At 38.9% G+C, this 23,175-nt stretch overlaps 1 protein-coding gene across 1 annotated transcript in view; it reads left to right on the forward strand.

The window, feature by feature from the left end:
- The window catches only part of Samd12 (sterile alpha motif domain containing 12), a 211,596-nt gene that overhangs the window by 155,201 nt on the left and 33,220 nt on the right, over positions 1–23,175 (forward strand). The window contains exon 3 of the mRNA XM_013032213.1: positions 3,672–3,801. Within this exon, the coding sequence (XP_012887667.1) occupies positions 3,672–3,801 (130 nt within the window). The remainder of the gene's footprint in view (positions 1–3,671; positions 3,802–23,175) is intronic.

Genomic DNA, 23,175 nt, shown 5'->3' on the forward strand with positions numbered 1-23,175 from the left:
TAGTACATGCTCTGAAGGGAAAGTAAGGCAGCTCCAGATTCACTAAGTTTATAGCAAAAGGAAAATGTATCGCAGAAGCATACATGGTCTGGTATGGAGATTTGGCACATGTAGATAAGTTACCACCCGAAGCCCAGTTGAATGTGCTAGTCTTGGTGCAGAGTCCTCTGTCCCTGAGGAAATTAGCAAGGTAAAGAATGACCTTTCAGGAGGAAGGAAGTTTAATATATTGATGTATAAGCAACTTCATCCTCCTGCCTTTGCCTTCATAATTTACAACTTTCCGTGACTGGTTTATAGGAGTCTTCAAAAAATGTGATTAGCTTTACTTGCAAGAAACTTGCAGGAGTTTCAGGGCAATGATGTGTCAGCTCAAAACTCATTCAACTAATCTGAAGGCAAGTTTTCAGAGCAGCAAAGAACCTAGTTCATTCATGCTGACTTGTAAAACATGGAGGTAAATGCATTTCTACCTAAAAGATTTTTAAATTCTACCTTCCTAATTATGCAAAGGAACAGAAGGGATGGTGACATAAAGAACAACAATACTAAACATCAGCCACGAAAATGCACGCGTTTCCACCCTCTGTGTCCAAGATTTTCCTCTCCTCAAAACTAGGAAAGCAATCAGTATGTTTTCTTAACTTCATAAAGAAGTTAGAAGGAAAATCGCTGGCAGCACCAAAGACCAAGGTGCAATTGGAGGCAGCCACATTTTGTTAGGAGCCATTGTTCAGGTTTGGAGGAAGGAGACCTCCATGCAGTCCAGCCAGAAGAGAGTTTATCAGCAGAACCAAACCCCAACCCACACGAGATACAGGCAAGCGGAGGGGGGAATTTAGGGGAGGGAGAACAGTTACATAGGGAGAGGGCAGGGAGGAGGAGTGGTTGTGGCAGATGTGGAAGTGACCTCAGAGCCTGAGAACCTCTCCCACCCAAAGGAGGCATGACCTGGGCAGATGGGGATGTGACATCAGAGGAAGAGGAAGTGACCTCAGAGTTTAGGGGACCTCCCACTGGCCCCAGGTGTGCCAGTTACTTGGGTGACAGATGTTCAACGGGGACTTAGACAGGGCCTCAGAGAGAGAGTAAAGGGCAAAGGGGACATTTTCCCCAGGATCACCTAACAGCTACAAAGCACATATTTGATTGGTTCAGAACCACGTGGGCACTACCTACTGTAGAGAACTTTAGCCAGAAGGTGACCTGAAGTTCACTGATGCTGCAGTGAGGCAGATCTGTAAACACTGATGCAATAAAAATTGTGCTGTTTCGACTCATTCCTGTATTCTTTGACATGCACCCAGTATCTACTGAGTACAAGGCACTCTGAGATCATAGAGTGACAATTGCTACTCCTCACCCAGCATATACCATAGTTACTAGAGCTGTATAACAAATTACAAGAAGTCCTTGTGGAGTAAAACAGTTATAATGTTTACTAACGTGGGTCAGGAATTAGTGAGCACATACAAACAGCCATGTCTCTGCTTCATGGCATCTGAGACCTTAGATAAAATCTGAAGGTAGAATTATTAGGTAGAATTTACCTGATGACTGGAATTATCTGAAACTCTGTCCTCCTTTATCTAATGGTTGCTAGTGCTTTTCATAAGACCTTAGCTGGTAGCTGGGCCAGAATCCCTCCATATGGTCTCCTCATGTGGCCTGGGCTTCCTCACAGTATGGCAATTGAGTTTAAGAATAAATGGAGCCAAGCAAAAGTTGTGATATTTTTGTAAACTTGCCTGAGAAGTCACATAGCTTCAATTTCACCATGCTCCATTGGTCAGGATGGTCACATTCCCTGCCAAAATTCAAGGAATACATCAGCTCCAAATATTAGTGGAAGTAATACCAATCACATTGAATGAAAAGTATATGAGTGTGGGAGTGTGGGGGTGAATAAGTAATGTACACAGTATGTTCGCATACTTACATATATATATATATATACATACATATATACAGGAATCTTTGGAAAAGACAGTCTGTCATACTTGATAAGAATGAAAAAAAGTATTAAGGCAAACTAAAAATTGATGATTATTGTTTGTAATTATTTTGTGAATGAAATTAATTGAATTAAAAATAATTAATTGAAAATATTTAAGCAATAATAGCTGAGCACTCTGCTTTGAAACTTTGATTCACTGTATATTCTTTCCCCCCCACTGGTTTTCTATTATTTTCTCACCATCTGTATCACTGTTATCTTATTTTTTCTTAAAATTGGACCCTTTTTATTAAAATTTGTTTTAAAAACAAACTATATCCTACTATAGAAAAATACATTTTATTCCACTATTTATTTTCTATAAATGAAGATAATCTTAAATATAATGAACAAAACAGTAATTGGTGCCAATTATATTTCTTCCTACTGAATTGTATGAACCTAAAACAAGCTTTATTTTGCCAAAAAAAAAAAAGACAAATCTTAGCATTTGGAAGACACTAAATCATAATTCATCAAGTTCTGGCTTTCACTTTGCCTCAATAAAAAAAAAAAAATGATGCCTCGAGCCTGGAATGATGGCTTCTGCCTGTAATACTGGGACTTGGGAGATTGAGACAGGAGTATCGTGTGTTCAGGGCCAGCCTGGGCCACATAGTTGTGTTCTGGGTCATCTTATACTACGTAATAAGGACCTGTCTCCAAAAAAAGGGGTCAGGGAGAGAAGGGAAAGGAAAGGAACAGAAGGGAACACAAGGGAAGAAGGGAGGAATCTGATGGCTGGTAGAGGACTTTGATATTTAAGGCCCAATCTTTGTATTACTCAAGATCCTTTAAAGAACTACGAACATTTTGGCTCCACTTTTTGCCGACACTAACCCAGAATGATAAAACTTACTGACATTGAAGCTTTCATCTCTCTGGAATCCAGTTCCTGAGATCTTGAGGGAGACCAACATCTGGCACAGGCCTATGCTTAATGAATAAATGTATCTACCATCTACTATTTCTCAAAAGAGGAGCTTTTTATTTCGCTTGGGGGTCCCCCACTTTTGAACACTCCTGTAAGAGATCCAGTGAGTGGTAAAAGTCCTTACCACTTGCATGATCTTATTACCATTCCTCACAGGTACGTGGAATTGACTTCTTACCTTCCGTTGTGGCATAACTAATGTTCCTGAGCTTTGCAGGGCCATCTTACCTCCAGGGCGCCCTGGGAGACTTGACTTCTTAGTATGCTGGTAACTACATCTTATAACATTCAGTTCTGAAATAATTATTTGCACCTGCTGGGACAAATGGTGTTCTAGGTCCTAGGGGTGTCGAAGACAAGAGATGGGCACCTTCTTGGAATACAAAAATAGGCTCATGGGGACTGCTATTTTACCCTTAAAACCTAATAACTCACTTTGTAATTCCTTAATCTTGTTGTTTTGCTCTTTAGTAGAAAACAGTGCTTCCTAAGAATTTTTTCCCAGTAGTGATAACTCAAAAATTGATCTAATTTCTATGGCTTTCCCTTCCTGCACCCTTTCTTTGTGTTTTTAGCAACACTGAAGAGCTTTGCAGAGGTGAGGAGGAAGAGGACAAGAGCCAGAGATTTATCTTCAAGGAATCCACACTATAGCCTTTCTACACTCTAGGACATTAGGTGGTACTGCTTCTCCAGGCCCAAGGCTGGCATTAACAGACCTTCTTTTTTCTTTATTTATAGTCAGCTACGGTGAAGCTGTCAAAGCCAGTGGCTCTGTGGACCCAGCAGGATGTCTGCAAATGGTTGAAGAAACATTGTCCAAATCAGTATCAGATCTACAGCGAGTCATTCAAACAACATGACATAACGGGTAAAGTATGCAGTATCTAAGATACTGTCCCCTACTCCCTCCCCAGCATAGTGACCTTTCCCACACCCTCACAGTAAAATAGCATCTTCCTGCTGTAATTTTCTGGCATGGGTTTACTTGAAGGGCGATGATACTCTCCAGATCCACACAAACTGTGATACTTAACAACCATTAAATGGTTCTTAGAGGAAACTGGATTTTGAGTATGCAACATTAACTGATATCTGGGGGCTGGGGGGAGTGGAGGAGTCCTAGAGGAAACAAGAGCAGGCAAATACTAGGCCAAAATAATTAAAATCTTAAAAACCAACTTGGTAACAGGATTTATATAGGAAGATATTCTACATAGGAAAATCTTTTTTTTTTCTTATTGAGCTAAAGCATAATGACTTTTTAATTGGTAAGTGATACAGGTGTATCCAGTGATGTTGAAAACTGTAGTAGATAATTTCTCTGCCATTCCTATCCTTCCATCTACTTCCCTGAAGAAAACCCTCTTACGTCCATACTCAGAGATGGTTCAAGGTTTTGAAGTGAAACATAATAGCTCATGGTTCCAGGATGAATACCTTGAAGGCACAAATTAAGATTCCATTTAGAAGCTGGGCACTGGTGGAACGCATCTGTATTCCTAGATACTCAGGAAGTTAAAATCTGAGGATCACAATTCAAAGCCTACACAGAGCTGAAAAGTCTGTGAGATTCTTGTCTCCATTTAACTTAGCAAAAAGCCAGAAGTAGAGGTGTGGTTCAAGTGGTAGAGTGCCAGCTCTGAACAGAAAAAGCCAAAGGAGAGCATGAGGCCCTGACTTCAAGCCTCAGGATGGGCACAAGGAAATAGAAGATTCCATTTAGATCAAGGATATTTGTATAGGGGATAGGATGGGTGGTAAAGCAAATGTGCCCACACCTCATGCATTAAGAGTGCTTAGTAAGTATATGTCTGAGAGCCTTCCTGTGTGAGCCCCTCTCACCTGCTTGGCAAAGGCCGCAATGGAAGATAGGACTGAGAAGGAGTACTTTCTGGACTCTAAAGAGGAAGCAATGTTGAGAGTCCTGAATCCCTTCCAGATCTTTTCTTTGGGCTGAGAAAAAAACTGTTGTTTGGGAAAGTGAGTAAGTCACTCCTCTTACTTTGAAAGGAATGCATTAAGCATAAACGTGTCTGTTTGGCAGTTCCTCTGCAGCTTGCAGTCAGGGCTTGATCCTTCACCTCTCTAGAGCAGGACTTAGTTGCAGATTTTCAGAGTATGTTCATTGGAGCCCATGGCCACCAAAGGGACCAGGATGTATTTTCGGTTGAGGTGGGCGTGCCACACAAACTAGTTCAATTTAAGTCTGTTTTACATACCCCATATACAAAAAAACTGTACTTGGAAAGTGGGTTTTAGCACTAGATGTTTAAAAAAGAAGTTCTGAACTAGATTATTTTAGGTTCTGCTGTCCACGTTGATGTAAAAATAGGCAAAGAACACACCCAGGTGTAGCTCCAGCTGAGTTAACAAGACAGTGAAATTCTCTCAACTCAAGGTAAAAATCATCCTTTATTGTATTTCTACTCTCTACTACAGTTAATGGTCCTTCGGATGAAATTCCTCGAGTCCTGCAGGCATTGAGGGTGTTTAACCTAGACTACAAGGGTCAAGATTTTATGTTTTACACCCCCCCCCCCGCCTCCAGTATGTGAGATAAGCCCTTGCTCCACCAAAAGAGAGCAGTGAGTCAGTAACCGTCCACCTGAAGACAGCTGTCCTCATCAGATCAAACTGGCTGCTTATGTCCCCTGAGGCCTGAGTGGTAGTAATGATAGAGAATTCTCACCAGCCTCTCTGAAAGAAGCAGTTTCCTTTATGAGGAGTGAGAACAATGCCATGCCCACTGAGGGAAAGGCAAGTTTTACAAGGGCTGGGGCAGGATAAGCAGTACACCCCTGAGAACTTCAAGATCTTCAGTGCTGCTGAAGGGCACCATTTCCCGGGTCCTCTAACTAAGAAAACGAGTGTAAGAATGAGGTATGTCACAAGCTGTTATCATACTGGTTTGGGTGGCACTATTGATCTCCACAAAACAGCTCTAGTGTTGGTTAATCAGAACCATCTTTGGATCTTGGACAAACTGACTGACCTAGACAAGTTATTTTACCTTACTTTCTCACATCCCAAATGAAGATAATAGTCACACTCTCAGAGTTGCATGAAGATTAAATATTATAGCCCAGCTATTAAAGCAACAAAATTATAGACATTTTTTTTGTCGGTCGTGGGGCCTGAACTCTGGGCCTGGGAAAGTCCCTCAGTTCTTCAGCTCAAAGCTAGCGCTCTACCACTTGAGCCACAGCGCCACTTCCGGCTTTTTTCTTTTTGCTTATGTGGTGCTGAGGAATCGAACCCAGGGCCTCAGGCATGCAAGGCAAGCACTCTACCACTGAACCACCTTCCCAGCCCCTAAAGTTCGTTTTTCGACATAGCGTCTTGTACATCTCATTGTTGCAATGGGTCAGCCTGTATCCCTATTTAAACAATCTGTTTGTTCCACATTTTTTGACATTAAAAACCTGAGAAAACCTCTATTTTTGTTCACTGATCTCTCTGCCTTTTTCAGGGTAGGTATTAATTAATCAAATGATACCCCCAACTCCAAAATGGCCAGAAAACAGCTTCATAGATTTGAACCAGTGTATCGCTACTAGCCCTATGATGTGGGAAGCTATGGGAATTCCCAAATCTTTAGAGGCTATCATAGAAGCAGAGTTAAGATACTTGTAAAAACTTAACATGTAATGACAAAACCAACCTCAACAGACTTAGGGAGATGCCAGAAGAGGAGGATACGAGGGGCAAGTCTAGAGCTGCAGAATTGATCCACAATCCTGCCCAAGCTGTTTAGTTCACTTCAGCTTGCTGTACTGTGTAAAGCAAATGATTATAGTACCCCCCCCCCCGCCCCGGGTATCTGTGAAAGGAGCCCAAGTCACTGGAAGCATAGCATGATTGGGAATTGCTGCTGTTATCCTAAGTCCTGTCCTGGGTTTTGTGTAAACAAAATCACTGGCATCCACGTTGTTGAATTCATCTAGCTCTATCATCCTGCAAAATTGGGAAAGGAGTGCCTCAAGGCAGAAACAAAACAAGCTAGGCTGGTGACACCCTGTCCCATCTGCAAGGCTGCAAACAAGCGTTTTCTCTGGTCTCTTATTTCTACCTAGATTCTCCTGAGAGCTGTTTATTTATTCAACTTATTTACTTATTTAATTTTCCTAAAACATAGCTTCAATAGTGTGCTCATTGAGGAAGCATGGAATGCCAGTGTAACCTATTTTTAAAAATCCTGTGATTTAGAAGTACTCGGTGCAGTGGTGGTAAATAAAAACAATGTATCTTAAATGGAGAGGAAAACAACAAAAAAAATTAAAAGGATGGGGTGCTTTCTGATTATAGGTCTGAGTCAAGTCTCTCCAGCTGTTCTTTACCCCGACCTTTAAGACATCCTAACTGCATGTCACAAGTTGGTTATTCGAAGAGGAATGGGACTGTTTATTTTAAAGTTGTTGGTAAGATTAAATGTGATGATATATGTGAAGAGCCTAGTTTAATACTGACACATAGTAGACATTCATCCATTTAGCAAGTATTTATGGAGCAATCTACCAAGTACCAGACTAAGAGAATAAGCGAATACAATAGTGATCCATGTCTGGAACAAAAGTATGTTTTCATGGGGAACTGTGCACCGCCATCTATTTCATGCCATTTTCTATTGGCTAATCCTTATTGTAGAGAGCTACTTTCTAGTTCTGTACGTTGTAAATAACAGTGCTTAGTCTCCCTTATTTATGGATTGCTTTCTGTAGATTTAGTTGCTCCTGATCAAATATAGTCCGAAAATATGCCATGGAAAATTTCATAGCTTGAGAAAGACCACAGTCACATAATTTTTGTGAAGATTATAAATGTTCTCTTAGTTATCATTGCTCACCTCTTGTTTCTAATTATCAACTCTATCATAAGATATGTATGGATGTTAAAAAAAAACATAGTGTTTCTAGAGTTCTTTACTACCCCCTGGTTTTAGGTGATTTGCAATATCCCCTAAAGGGAGTTATCAAAGAAATAGTTCTTGTCTATAAAAGTATAAGTCATGGAGCACTGACTGAAAAAAGCTGAGCTGCACCTTGCATTTGCTTATTCATTTCAACCTTCCCAACTTTTAATGTGTCTGTTATTTGGATTTTCTTTTAGCCAGTTGTAGCATCTAACCAGATCACTCATTAGTAAGCTTGAAGAAAATTGAAAACGTGTATTTATTTTTGTATTTGCATAAAGTCATGATTTTAACCTTTTATGAAAAAATGCTCTTAAGCCTTGGTAGTTTTAAAACATTTTTTTCTATTTATGTTTTCTCAAATAATTCTACTATACTAACATTTTTCTTATGCCTTTCTTTTGCTTAAAGGACACTATATTCTAACAGATTTTCTCCCCAGTTATTTCAACAGCTAAGAACACATATACTTTCGGTTTGCGGGGAGTTTTGTCTGTTGTTTTGGGAGCAATATTAAGGATTGAAATCAAGGCCTTGCTCTCTACACACTACCACTTGAGCCATGCCTCTGGCTCTAAAACATGTTTTAGCCCACCAGTGTTCCAGATCTTTTTGTAAATTTCCTATTAGAATTTTTGATAATTGAATTATGTCCAGAAGGCCCTTGCTATTTTTTTTGTGGCAGATAACTTTTATCAAAGATTGCTTGTATTAATTCTCTTCAGAAGCATTCTTAAAAGGAAGTAAGATAGTCAGAACACTGGAGAGGCATATTAAGATACATAGATTAAAATAATCAGATTAGGCTTGGAGAAGACATAGAAATGCATCTATTCTTCTGTGCTTGCAAGATTCTTTCCCTAGCTTTCTGAGACTAGGCTGGGAATGCTGATGAGGAGGCTCTACTGGGACCAGGTGTAAGCTCACAGGCAGCCTTCGGATTCCCTTTTATGCACAGTTATAAATCTTTTCAGGTTGGCGGCGATTGCAGCCCCTGGCTGTGTCTCGTTCTCTTCCTATGGTGGTGCCAAGTTGCCTCAACTCCTTTGGCTTCAAATCCTCCATCTGATAAGGGCTCTTTCTCCTGCCAACTTTAAAGACTTATTTCATGGATGAAGTGCTCAGAACTTCCCAGAATATAAAATATTTTTAAAAGTTCTCTTGAATGAATGTTATAAAGAGGTTTTTCTTGTTGTTGTTAAGTCTACTTCATGGAACAACAATGGATATCTTTTAGATGTCTGCAGGAGCAGTTATCTTTTGAGGATCCTTGCAAATGGTCTGTATTGATGTGTCACATTGCCAAATGCTCTTACACAAAATAGTTAAGCACCCCCTAGTCTTTTTGTGTGCTTCAATTGTTGCCCAGTTGTACCTCTTTCCCCCTTTTAGCAGTATTCCACTGAGAGGTAGAACCCTAAAATTTGTCAGCTTTGTTTCTGCTATTGAATAAAGGGAAATCATTTTGTGGCTTTCATTTCTTTGGAATGTAACTGAATGCATTTGCTAGCATTGCTTGGTTCAGTGCTGATTTTTCTTGAGCTTTTGGTTTTAGCCCTTTATCTTTCCCAGTTGTCTTCTTTTATTATGGTTAGAGCTCCCCACAGAGACAGTGGGGTGTGTAGTTAACAAATGTCAAAAAAGTAGAATAATTACTTTATGTGATGTACCTAGGAGGATACTTAGTGTAATCCTTTATAGCCAAATAAAATGTAGATATATTTAACTGCCACAGTGCTTTACCTGTACATATTCTTGCCTTCATTGTTCATCCCTGTGGATATTGTGTTCTATTTTCCTCTATCTTTATATTTTGTGTCACTTCATTTCTATGTGAACTGCATACTTTATATATTATGTATAGTATATCTATATAGTAATGTTCCTGGCATCAATAGGGCAAGAGTTACTTTGCCTGAGTCTATAATAGCATTTATTCACCATTGTTAACCCTTTTTGGTAGAAAGCTTACTAACTTCCTACTTACTACCCTAAAGAATATTCCTCAGCATTCTTATACTGATAGTACTGAACTTGTTTTACTTGATGATTTTGGGATGATAATAGGCTTCTTAGTGTGAGAAATGGTTTTAAGGGTCAATTTTAAAATTAGAAATAAACAGGATTTAGGGGCAATTAGACATCAATAATCAGCTTCATTTTCCTTCTGGCTTGAGTATAGATACTAATTTCTATACAAAACTTTTCTTAGCTTTAATTTAAAGCACAAGTCCTATCTGTGTAGCTCTCAGGATAGGAGTTAAGGGCTACATTATCATGTTAGATTGTTAGTTAAGAAATTTATTGCTCTTCATGCTGAGAGTTAACTGAAACACATACTTAGGCCCTGTTTAGATTCCCAGGTTTAAGATCCTTACTGAAGAAAGCCATAGTGACTTCCTCCATTACAGATTCTTTCTTCCAGGCTATAATGGAGCCATGGTGCTATCTCCAAATACTCTCTTCATCCATGTAGACTGTTGATTGGCAATCACAAAATGCTTCTACCCAAAGTCCTTCTTGATAGATGTTATTCCCTCTGGTATAACAGCATAGTACAGACTGTGAAGCATTTTATCCTCACCTCATCCATCCACTGCTTCTTCCTCTACCTTTGGGAGATGTTACCTTCTACTCTTCTGTAAGCAACGTCTTCTAAATCTGCTTTAGCCAGACAACTCTTACAGTCAATGGATATTTAGTTCATCATTTTCCTACATTCTCTGATCTTCAGTCTGGCTACACTGGCTTTATTGTGTGTACCAAAACAGTTCCATTTTGGCTCTTGGAGCAACTTATTTCTATTCATTTCATTTATTCATTAAACTATAGTTTATTCATTACTTTTCCCAGGCAGAACACTATACCAAAAAATTTACTCTACACACTCTTCTACTTTTTGAGAATGAATCACCCTGATATACATTATAGCAGGCCATAGATAAATGAATTTCAAAAACTGAAATCTTACAGGGTTCATGTTGTCTGACTACAACAAAATTAAATTAGATATCATTAGGAAGACACTGAGAAATGCCCATATAAAGTAACTACTTGGTAAAGAAAAAAATCACACAAGAAGCCAGAACGTATTTTGAACATTGTATGATACAACTACAGCAGAAGAAATATTCCATGAAATACCCATATTGGAAAAATAGAGAGAGAGATCAATGAATTAAATTTCCATCAGAATAAGGAGATGGAAAGAAATAACAAGTTTAACAGCTTAAACCAACGAAACAAAACATCACAAGAAGTTTATAAAGATCGTAGGAAAATGAATAGAACTGATGACAATCATGTTAAACAAAATAAGCCAAACTCATGTTTTCTCTTATATTCAAAATCTAAATTAAAATAAGAAAGAAATAATCATAGAAGGGAGACTATTTGAAAAGAAGAAGGGGACCTGGGGGGAGGAAGGACAGGATAAGATAATGGGAGAATATGAAAATGATCAAAGTATATCATATACATGTATGAAAATTTCACAATGAAACCCACTATTTTGTACAATTAATATGTGCTAATAAAAGAATAGGTAAGGGCTGGGAAGGTGGCTCAGTGGTAGAGCGCTTGCCTTGCATGCCTGAGGCCCTGGGTTCGATTCCTCAGCACCACATAAGCAAAAAGATAAAAGCCAGAAGTGGCACTGTGGCTCAAGTGGTAGAGCGCTAGCCTTGAGCTGAAGAGCTGAGGGACAGAGTTCCTAGACCCAGAGTTCAGGCCCCACAACCAGACCCCACCCAAAAAAAAGAAATGGTAAATTTTTTTTTTTTTTTGGTCCGGTCGTGGGGCCTGAACTCTGGGCCTGGGCACTGTCCCTCAGCTCTTCAGCTCAAGGCTAGCACTCTACCACTTGAGCCACAGCGCCACTTCCGGCTTTTCTCTTTTTGCTTATGTGGTGCTGAAGAATGGAACCCAGGGCCTCTGGCATGCAAGGCAAGCGCTTTACCACTAAGCCACCTTCCCAGCCCTGAAATGGTAAATTTTTAAAGCAACCCACCTTAGGTATTTTTTTTCTCTACAATAATAACCTGAAAATGCCAAAGAGGTCCTATAAAGAAAGACATCATATGGAGTATCACTACCAACAATTAGTATGGATTTCAAAGATGAGTTTAACTGCAGAAATTATTTTTCAAGTGACATATGGTTGCCAGCTTTGTACTTTATCCATTAATATCTTTAAATTAAGACTTATTCTCATCCACATTTTAGAAAGCAATAGAATTTTAACAATACCTCCTTCCCCCAAATAAATCCTCAAGATTTAAGAAAAAGTGTACATTTCAGGGTGCTGGTATCTCATGCCTCTAATCCTAGCTACTCAGGAGGATCTGAGGATCACAGTTCAAAGCCAGCCCAGGCAGGAAAGTCTGTGAGATTCTTATCTCCAATTAACCACTAAAAAACTGAAAGTAGAGCTGTGGCTCAAAATGGTAGAACTCTAGCATTGAGCAGAAAAGCTCAGGGACAGTGCCCATGACCTGGGTTCAAGCCCCACAACCAACAAATTTTTCTTTCTCACACTTTCATCACAGAAATGACCACTTTGTAGATTAGCATAAAGAAACCACTGTTCCAAGGGAAGATTCATTGATATTCTAAATGCAGGATTTATTTAATACCAGTAATAATATTTGACAGAGTAAAAGTGGAAGTCATCACCAGTTAAACTATTTGTTTCATGAACTACAGTATTAGAATCAAAAGAATCATTGCACTGTGGAGGAGTCCTGTTTTAGACAACCTCTGTCATCTTTAATAATGCCTGTTGTTTCTTGGAGGCTATCTCTGTGTGGCATCTCTACTGAGAACCCAGTGTACCTTACAAGCAGATGCCTGCCAAGTACCTAGAATGGCACCTGGAACTGTTCAACATTAAAGAATAGGAAGCTCTCCTCAGCATGTAACATCGGCAAGATCTCTGTCAGCTTTTTGGAAAGATTAGGCAGTTACACATGGAAAATATTTAGAATAATGCCTGACACATTATGGGAGGTCGATAAAAATTTTCTGGCACCGTCATTACTAGTCTATATTTAGTTAACTGATAAGTATTTGATAAGCAAGGCCATGTGCCAAATACTGTGCTTGATGGAAATAGATGATATCTGTCCAAATACAAGTGAGATAGACACAGAGGAAATCACTGAAGCTTCAGTGTCAGACTACAAGGAGCCTCTTCCCGCTCCCATTTGTTTTCACAAGAATAGACAGAGTCCCAGTGCAAATGTGATTCATATGGGAGCACACGGCTTTTGAATTACTAGAAAATATTCAAAGGTAAGTCACATTGCTAAGGAAGAAGACCCATTTGTGTGACAAGTCAAGTAGGTGGCCATGCAAATTGAGGGACTAGAATGAAGGTCATATAGTGAGGGACTCAATCTACTTACCCACTTTCAACCAGCTTCAGTTTGTCCTCCATTATTCTACCTCTGTCATCTTGTCTGAGGTTGTCACGTGATATTAAATCAGATATGACCAACGGCCTCTATCCTTTGGTCAGTTTCTGAATGCTAGGCTTTCTATTCTGCTCTGTCAGAGAAATTAAGTCACTTGTGTATAATGTGCTTTGAGAAATCACTATTTGCTTTTTGGCTCTTATTTCCATTTGATACCATTTTTGTTGATGATGACTGTGTTAATTTCTTTGTCAGTGGGTTTTGTTTGGATTTTGTCTAAGAAAGTGCTAGAGTCAGTTTATGTTATTGGATACCCTCTACCTTTGTTTCTCCCCCGTCTTTTTCCTGTTTGGAATTTAAGATGCCATGCTCCCTTCCTGGTAAGTCAGAGTTCCCATCCTTGCTGAGTCCTAGACTGCATGTGTAAGAATCTCTGTAACTGCATTTTATTGGTGGAAGCAGAGATTAGTTTCTTAGAGGCAGTCAGCTAAGTGGACCATTGACTCTCTTCCTTTAGTTGGCCTGATGCAATATCTTACTGATGGAGGATACTGACGCCTGCACGTGGAGAGCTGAATATGTGTGTGTGTGTGAAAATATACATACATATGATCATCTGGCCTGTTTTGATGAAATGGCATTGCCTTCAAGAGGTCTTGGACATGAGTTGCACAAGTAGAAAACATCTGTAATCCCAAAAGCCTGGGGAATGCTGAGGCAGAGGATTATAAGTTTGAGACCAGCCTAGGCACGTAGTGCGATCCTGTCTGTGGGAGGAAGATCTTGGCCAGCATGGTAGGGTATTTTGTTCAAATTTCCATATTCCCTGTTAAGATTTTCGTTGGAGATATTTCCACTTCCCATGTTAAAATGCTCCTGCCAGGTTTTCCATCTATGATAGTTACAAAAGACTAGAGAAAAATAATGGACTCTGGAAGCTTGTGGCAGAAACATTTCTACTGATGGGTCATTATATGTGGCCTATGCCAAGTCCAGGTTCCATTTTCTTTAAATATGATTATGATTATGTTAACTTACACACCTGGTAATAGTTGTTCTTACTATTTATCTGTAGCTGTATGAACGCAATACAAAATTGTGTGAAGGAAAACACTTTCAAATAGTAAAGAATGATAGAAACATGTACTTTTCTGTGCGTACATATGCATATATGTGTGTGTAATTTTTGTTTCCATTATATAAAGAGAGGATCTCAGCTATCTAATTAGCATTCTAATACCTGACCACTTCAATTTTTCCATACCACCAAAAGTTACATGCCAAAATTGCATTTCTGAGTAATATATGTTATTAAGATATAATATGTAATAAGGTAAAATAAACATCCTCCCATCTCTATATCATATATTTAATATCACTTGTTCTCAAGATATTTCCCTTGTAACCCAAAGTATAAATGATTCAGATAATGTGGCTATTTCCCTTCCTTAAAGTATTATCACGTTGAGGAACACCTGATCCTTTCAAAAATACTTATGGAAGGAAACTATGTCACCTTTGTTTCTCTGGGTCTGGCTTATTTCACATCATATAATTTTTTCCAAGACTTTCCATTTCCTTACAAACGGTACAATATCATTCTTTCTAATAGATGAATAACATTTCATTGTACCTATACCACATTTTCTTGATCCATCTTCTTGATCATTGAAGGCATCTGAGCTGATTCTATATCTTGGCTGTGGTGAATAGTGCTATGGTTGTGCTGATGGCTTTACTGTAACAAAGCTTACAGGCTTTCTTCCATTTGTGGTAGATAAAATGTACCGATAAATCTATAAGCTCTTTATGGAGAACTCACATAGTATCATCTTTTAAAAGACTGTGTCAAAACCCAATAAAATCATACAAGAAAATGAGTACATCTGAGAAGGCTAAAGTGGTAAGCAAGGGGAGAATGGTAGATGAATGTGGGGGAGAAGAATGTAGTAAATAATTTATTTATATACCACAAAATTAAGAAAAGGAAGGGAAGTTATGAGTTGAAGGGGGTTAAGAATGTTGAAGAAGTGACACTGATTACGATGTATTCATAAACTGCTTTGTTACATGGCACCTCCTTTGTACAATTACTTAAAGATAATAAAACTTTTTAAAAATATATTGATCAAGTGTTTGTATAGTAGTCACCACAGTCAGTATTTCTCCTATATTGTTGAATTGATTCTTTACAATAGCAGGAAGATGAAATGAGAACTCAGTTTTTCTTCTATCATACAAACCGAGTTAGTAGAGTCTGGGCTGTTTGAATCCTCTACAAGGTGAATGATGGCATCCTAGAAGCTCAATGTGAGCCCAGTGGAGAAAAAAGGCAGAAGTACATACTAAAAAAGAAACCAAAAGAGAGCCCCGTTGATGAGGAAATCTCCTTAGAAGTGGCCAAATTTAGCCTGTGTAAAATTTTAGAAGATAAAGCCCTCCAAGTGTTATGCAATGAAGTTTGGCTCCAGAAACGTAAGAGCCTTTGAAACCTGATTTGACCACTTCCTATCAGCTTCAGACTCTGCCTCTTCATATACTTGTGTAACCTGAAGGCACTGGATATTCTGAGCCTAGAGGAGGGAGCAGCGAAGGTGAGCCTAAGTCAGAAAGGGAGAGTGAGGCCCGCACTACAGGAGAGTTTGATGTTCTTTCACATGCCAGTAAAAAGATGCTCTCCTCCCCTTCCTCCTCTCATACCAGAATTGTATTTTCCCCCTCTCTTCTGGGTGTTCCAACTTCCTGTGTCCACTTTTGCATTTCCGTTTGAAAACATAACTGCCTTCTGTCCATGTCCCCCCTCCACACCCCCGTTTGTACTACAATCCTTCGGGCCTGTGTTTTCATTCTGCTGGTCAGCACAAGCCCTCCCTCCTAGGCTCCTGGCTCATAACTTGAAGCAAGTATCTATCTTTTGTCTTTTAAACACCAGCTTAATCAGATCTACATCCCGTATACCAAGACTTAATTCTTGAAGATTTAATTCTTGAGCTTGGTACATGAGGTCCTTTCTCAACTCTGTTTTCAACCATTCCCCTTATATATAGTTCTCTTATTCTTGACCCAGCGGCTCCAAGAAAACTGATTCCACTTATCACTCTTCCTTTCTCTTCTTGACTTCTCCTAAGGGAACTTGCTTTTTCAGGCTCTTTTCTTTACACTTTTGCTATCATACTCATCGTGTGATCTGAAAGTTACATGGTTGTGTTTATCTCCCTCCCACTAGTCCAGAAAATACTGGAGAGCAGAAATAGGGTCTGCTTTGTCTTACTCTCTTTAGCTCTGTTAGCCCAGGGCTTGGCATAAAATAGGCATTTAATAAGTGTTGATTGGATTAAACTGAGTTTGTTCTTCCTTTGATCGTCTTAGCACTGAACTTAAAGTCTTTTGCTTCATTTCTGTTGATAAGGACACTTTGATTAGTCCTTCACTGTCCTGATTTGCCTCACTTTCATAAGGCTCATCTGATACTTCCTATCTGCAGCTTCTTATAATTACATTCTATTGATGTTCAAGTCTGTCTCCCTGTCTCATTCTTGAACAAGTCCCATTTTGCTTTTTTAAAGAACTCTTATTTGGGATCCAAAATGCCATCCTTCAGTGTGCTTGACAGACTCCAATTTTTGTGATTTTCTAAATCTCAAATTCCTTCAGGCAGCTCTTCACATCCTATTCTGGTAGACTGTGTCTAGTACCCTGCGCAGTTCAAGAGTTATTGTCACAGTACTATGATAACATTCACTTTGCTGAAATTTAAGTCAGGTGCTGTTTTGTTGGGTAGAAAGAACTTTCCTTTATTTGAAAAGCTTCTATTTGGGATAGTAGGGAAGAAGCATGAAACTGTCAAACCATAATAGGGATAATAAAGTGCTGATTTGAATGCTGCACAAATTAATGCAATGCAAATATAGCTTATCATTTCAGCTACCCAAATGTCCAAATTTTGATGCTATCGCGGTACATTTTGGTTGTGTAAGCCTATAAAGTTGCCAATGTTGACCAACAAAATGTCAGTTTCAGGAGGTTTTAATATACTATGGAATATACTAATGGAATAATTCATCCTGTTTAAGTGAAGTACATAACAATAGTAAATAGAAGCTTAATATTTATTAGACATTTTCTTTGTGCTACACACAATTTAGCATTTTCCATTACCTTCATAAGACTCCACGACTTCTTATCCTTTCTCTTCACCTATAGAGAGAGATGAGATGTGGAAGTCTTAACTTCCCCAAGCTTACATACATAGTAAGTGGTTGGAAACTTTATGTAAAGGGTCAGGTAGGGCATTGACTATAAGACCAGTTGGGTTCTGTCATAGTGATTGAACTCTACCTCTGTGGTATGTGAATGAATAGGGTAACTGTGTTCTAGTAAAACTTTATTTGCAAACAAGTGGCATGTATGCTATAGTTTGACAAATCCTGTGCTAATCTCTTCTCTCTGCCCAAATCTGTTTTGTCAGATTTTATGAAATACAAAGTTCATAAATTGTAAAAACCTGTGCTATATTATTTTCCTTTCTTATATAATCAGAGTAGGAAAATCATAAGCTACACACACACACACACGTAAACTTCCCTTCATTAATTTTAACTCCCAGAAATGATCACTGATATGAACACTTTCTGTTGACTTTTTAAAAATATTTATTGCTGTGTAAACATTTATTGTACATATACTTATTGCTAAAAAATGATGCTATCCTAAGATAATGTGGCCTATTTACTACTTAAAAATATGTCAGTACATTTCTATATCACTTGCTCAAAGTACTTTTTTTTTTTTTTTACTATTTTAGTTATTCTCTGGGTGTTATACATATGTCTACTTTCCATATAAGTTGTATGTCTAGTGTCTTTTGCTTCTCTACCCCACCTACCCTTCCCAGGATTCTTAAATTATATTCTGTCCTGGATTCTTAGATTATATTCTGAATTTACCCCCCCTGATTCTTAACCACACACAAAGGGGCATGTGCAATCTCAGCACCCTAAGACCCTTAATCTTTATGTCAGTAGTTCTCAGTGATATGACCAACATTTTCTTTTTCTAGTGTTTTTCCCTCTTCTGTCAATGAGATTTCTTCTCCTTTACCACAGTTGTGACCAGCCACAGTAGTAAAACCAGCTTGTAGGTAAATGAGCCTCAGAATAAATCATACTTCTCTTGAGTTCTTTCCACTGTCGTCTTTGTACATGCCACTCTGGGGGATGGTGTAATTTCCTTGAATATTTTCTGTATGTCTACCTCCTTCCCCAAGGCTCCTCCAAAAGAGGAGCTTTGCACAGCTTTTCTTAAATTCATTAAATTTTCAGCATCTTTCCCCAGTGGTTGGTCCGCAGCAGGTAACCTAAGCCATGAGGACATTAGAATTCCTTCCAGGGGAGGACGTGCTGTGAGTGGTTTCTAAAGGTCGCATGTTGCACAGTGTCCTTCTTTATAAATCTTTCAGTGGATGGTGAAGCAGATTTCTTGGAGGTGGTTTTGGAAGGGGGGCTGCTGTTGTTATCCAGGATGATCTTATTCCCAGTTCTTCCATTTTGTAATAAATTCAGTGATGATCACTTGAGCACATATTAAAAGGAGAGCAAGGATATACTTTCCTCTGTAAAATGGGTTCCCACTAAGTCCAACTCATCAACTTGCCTGTGTCCCAACAAACGCAGGCAGCTACAAAGTACATAAAGGGTGACGTGACAGCTGGGTGCAGACACACAACAAACGCTGCTATGGGATATACAACTGAAGCTGGTTCCTTTCTCCAAACAATTTCCTGACTGTGTTTGGTTAACTATTCGGAGGATGTCCTCAGGATCTCATAAGTTTTGTTATTCATAAGAAATTTCCCACAGAGATTTGTATCACACTTGAAATTTATAAAGTGATATTTCACACATATTATCTAATCTCAGAAGCCCTGTGGATAGAATGGTAATGTGAATCTCTTTTTAGATGAAGAACCTAAAACTCAGATATGTTAAGTAGAAAGGGAAGAAAGGGACAGAAGAAAAGAAGGAAGGAAAATAAGGAAATAAGGGAAGAAGGAAGGAAAGAAAAAAAGGAGGGAGGGAAAAAGGGAGGGAGGGTGGGAGAGAGGGAAGGACAAAGGAAGGAAGGGAGGAAGGAAGGAAGGAAGGAAGGAAGGAAGAAGGAAGGGAGGGAGGTAGGGAGGGAGGAAAATTCCCAGATTAATGGCCAGGAGATGGCAGTACTGAGCTCTTCTGACACTTAAAGCTAATTTTTTTTTTTCTCAAATACAAGGAAAATCTTGACTTCTCTACTCTGAGCCTTTTGCCTTCATTAAATAATCAGCATAGTAATATTTACCTAGCACAAAATTAACATATACTCTTAGTTTGCAAATGATTAGCGAATATTTTTTATACCAAGGAGGTTCAACACTGTGGGATGATATATTGATATAGATATGTATATGTATATATATATATATATATATATATATATTATACACACACAGGTAATAGCATTCAAATTGTTTTTAAAAATAGTGAATACTAATCCATCCCCGCCTTTGTGTGTGTGTGTGTGTATGTGTGTGTGTGTGCCAGTCTTGGGGCTTGAATTCAGGGACTGGATACTGTCCCTAAGCTTTTGTCCTCAAGGCTACAGTGCTCTGTCACATCACCACTTCCAGTTTTTTGGTAGTTAATTGGAAATAAGAATCTCGAACTTTTCTGCTCAGGCTGGCTTTGAATCATGATTCTCAGATCTCAGTTTCCCAAGTAGCTAGGATTACAAGTGTGAGCTACCAACTCTCAGCTTCAACTGTATTTTTTTAACATAATTGCAAAATATCACAGACAGACGGGCTAAAAACAACAGAAAAACATGCATTTTAGTGATACGTCTCCTTGATTTGTTTTGGATGTTATACTGGCAAAAGTGTTTCATAGTTAAATAACTGTCCTTGTCATTTTTTTCTGCTTTAACTGGTTGGTTTCCTTTCTGGGTGTTTTGGTAAACTGTATTCCTTCCTGTCATTGTTAGCTTACATATTTGAATTGGTGTTTCTTTGAAATATATTTATAAGCAAAGAGAAGGGCTGGAAATGTGGCTTAGTGGTCGAGTACTTGCCCAGCATGCATGAAGCCCAGTACCACATAAACAGAAAATGCCAGAAGTGGTACTGTGGCTCAAGTCGTAGAGTGCTATTTGCTCAGGGACAGGCCGGGTGCTGGTGGCTCATGCCTGGAATCCTAGCTATTCTGGAGGCTGAGATCAGAGGATTGAGATTCAAAGCCAGCCTGGGCAGAAAAGTCCATGAGATGCTTATCTCTAATTAACCACCAGAAAACCAGAAGTGGCGATGTGGCTCAAGTGGTAGAGTGCTCACCTTGAGCTGAAGAACTGAGGGACAGCACCCCAGGCCCAGAGTTCAAGCCCATGAATGATAATAAAAAAGAAGAAGTTCAGGGACAGTGCCAAGGCCCTGAGTTTAAGCCCCAGAACTGGCAAGAGAGAGAGAGACAGAGACAGAGAGACCGAGAGAGACAGAGAGAAAGACCCAGAGAGAGACAGAGAGAGAGACACAGAGAGAGACAGAGAGGGAGGAAGAGAGAAGCCCAGCACCAGTGGCTCACACCTGTAATCTTAGCTATTCAGGAAGCTGGGATCTGAGGATCAGGATTCTAAGCCAGCCCAGGCAGAAAAGTCCATGAGACTCTAATCTCCAATGAACCAATCAAAAACCCAAAGTAGAGGTTTGGCTCAAAGTGCTAGAGAGCTGTCTCGAGCAAAAGAGCTCAGGAATAGTACCCAGGCCTTAGTTCAAGCCCCACAACAGAGAGAGAGAGAGAGAAGGGGGGAGAGAGGGAGAGAGGGAGAAAGAAAGGAAGGAAAAACAATAAAATGAACCTACAAGTAGATCTCCTTCATGTAAGAGGTATCAATATAAATAAATGTTGTACAAAGCCATACCCAGTTCAGAAGTTGATAGATGTATGGTGCTCAATTTGAAACGTAATTTTTTTTAAGTGTTACAAATAATCAGAGTATAGGAGTTGGCTCCTGCATGGAAATATAATTGGTAGTGAAAACATCAGGATTGAGTTAGTGGTAGGAGAAAAGATAGAGATGAAGAAACAAGCCAGCTGGAAATGTCCATCGGCTCTGTGCTTGCCAAGAAGATCGGGGCAGCTTGTACAATTGACACAGGACTCAGATTCCTTATCGGCAACCTCAAGGAATCTGAACAAAAAAATACTTTTCAAGGATGCTTTAACAGCATCATTCTAAATTGCCCTTTCAGCAATTGAATTTATTAAATAAACTGTTGTTAATAATAGGTTATTGTGCAATGGCACCGTGAATTGCACGACTCACTAATTTAACTAATTCTGTTTCCGTACCCTTTTATATGGTTACAGTGTGGGGAAATAATAACATTTCTCTTCATTGCAAATATTCTGTGGTTTGGACCTTTCATTTTTTAAGGGATTTTCTTTTCTCTATCTTGCCATTTGTCTACTTACTGAATTTCTTATAGTTATCTCTATTGAAGTTTAATTATTTACTGATTAACTAAATAATTTGTAATTTATTATAAATTGCTAATTTACAAATCATTCATTACCTACTAATTGCTCAATTATCTTTAAATTAGTGTTCCTTAATTTACTCAATAAACATTTGCTGAGCTATTACTAGGGGGCAGGCTCCAGTAAAATCGAGAAACAAAGAAGTCTGAGTAGGAAATGAGGCTGTAGTTGAAGGAAGGAACTCTGTTCTGATAGGCTGGATATTCTTGAGTCCAAATCCATATATTCAAAGCATGTTTTTACTAACCAAATGCCACTTAGTTATACTTTTTTTAAACATTTAAAAAGATATACTTTTTCTCCCCACAATCAATCTAAAGAAAATTCCCCTTGCAAACCTGGATGCATTTTGGAAAATGGAAGAGCAATGAATTAACTGATTCATCAAATCAGATTTTTAATTTATATAATCAATCACGAATAGCATACCTACATGTCTACAGATACACATCTATGTTACATGTCTGAGGGAGTGAATGAATACAGATGGATGGAGATGATAGGAAAAAAATAAAACTGAGGGAGGCTAGGCGGGGGCTCCTGGCTTGTCTGGCAACCTTGTGTACAAGTTATCATGAGTGGTACTGGTTAGGCTTATCAAACTCAAGTGAATAAAACTGTCTATCACCAGATGGTTTGACTTTCATTTAGAACAATCCCTTCAATCTGGAATGTGAGCAGCTATAACACACAGTTCAAGGAGCTAAATGTTATTTTAGATGAAACCAAGCCTTTGTTATTTGATTCTGCCCAAGTTGAAAGGTTTCCTAGGTTCTAGCTGACTCCCAAGGGCATGTTACAGATACACTGAGTAAAACAGCGGTGCCATGGGCTGACCTTTCCCAGCACTTGTGTCACCTGACCTAATGTTAATGCTGTCTGCCTGAAATTCTTATTCTGGTCTTACTAACTTAGAATTATGGTTCATAATAATTAGTATGTAAAATAAAGCTCATAGTTTCATAGAGCATTTCCCACTACATTCCCTCACATTGATTGTGTGTGCATGTATATGTATGTAAAAATCAAATTTTCTGCTTTATTCCATTTCAGGGGACTTATTGAAACACTAGTTCAATAGTATTGAAACCAAGCTTTCCTAATCTGACAGAGAGAAAAACCTATTCTCCTCTAAACCTGACCCTTGGTATCTTTTCTTCCTTGTGCTATGAGAAACATCTACAGACATTTTAAAGGGAAAAAGGAGGAAGCCACACTAGATCAATGATAACAATGAGACAATGATCATGGCAGGTCCATTTGAGTCATCCGAGGCCTCGGGCTTTCTGTGGGATAAAGCTCTCTCTTCAGGCCAGCACATAACAGGCAGATCCCAACGTGTGAGCTCTACGTGT

Source organism: Dipodomys ordii, unplaced genomic scaffold (assembly GCF_000151885.1).
Source record: "Dipodomys ordii isolate 6190 unplaced genomic scaffold, Dord_2.0 Scaffold151, whole genome shotgun sequence".
NCBI classification, from domain to species: domain Eukaryota; kingdom Metazoa; phylum Chordata; class Mammalia; order Rodentia; family Heteromyidae; genus Dipodomys; species Dipodomys ordii.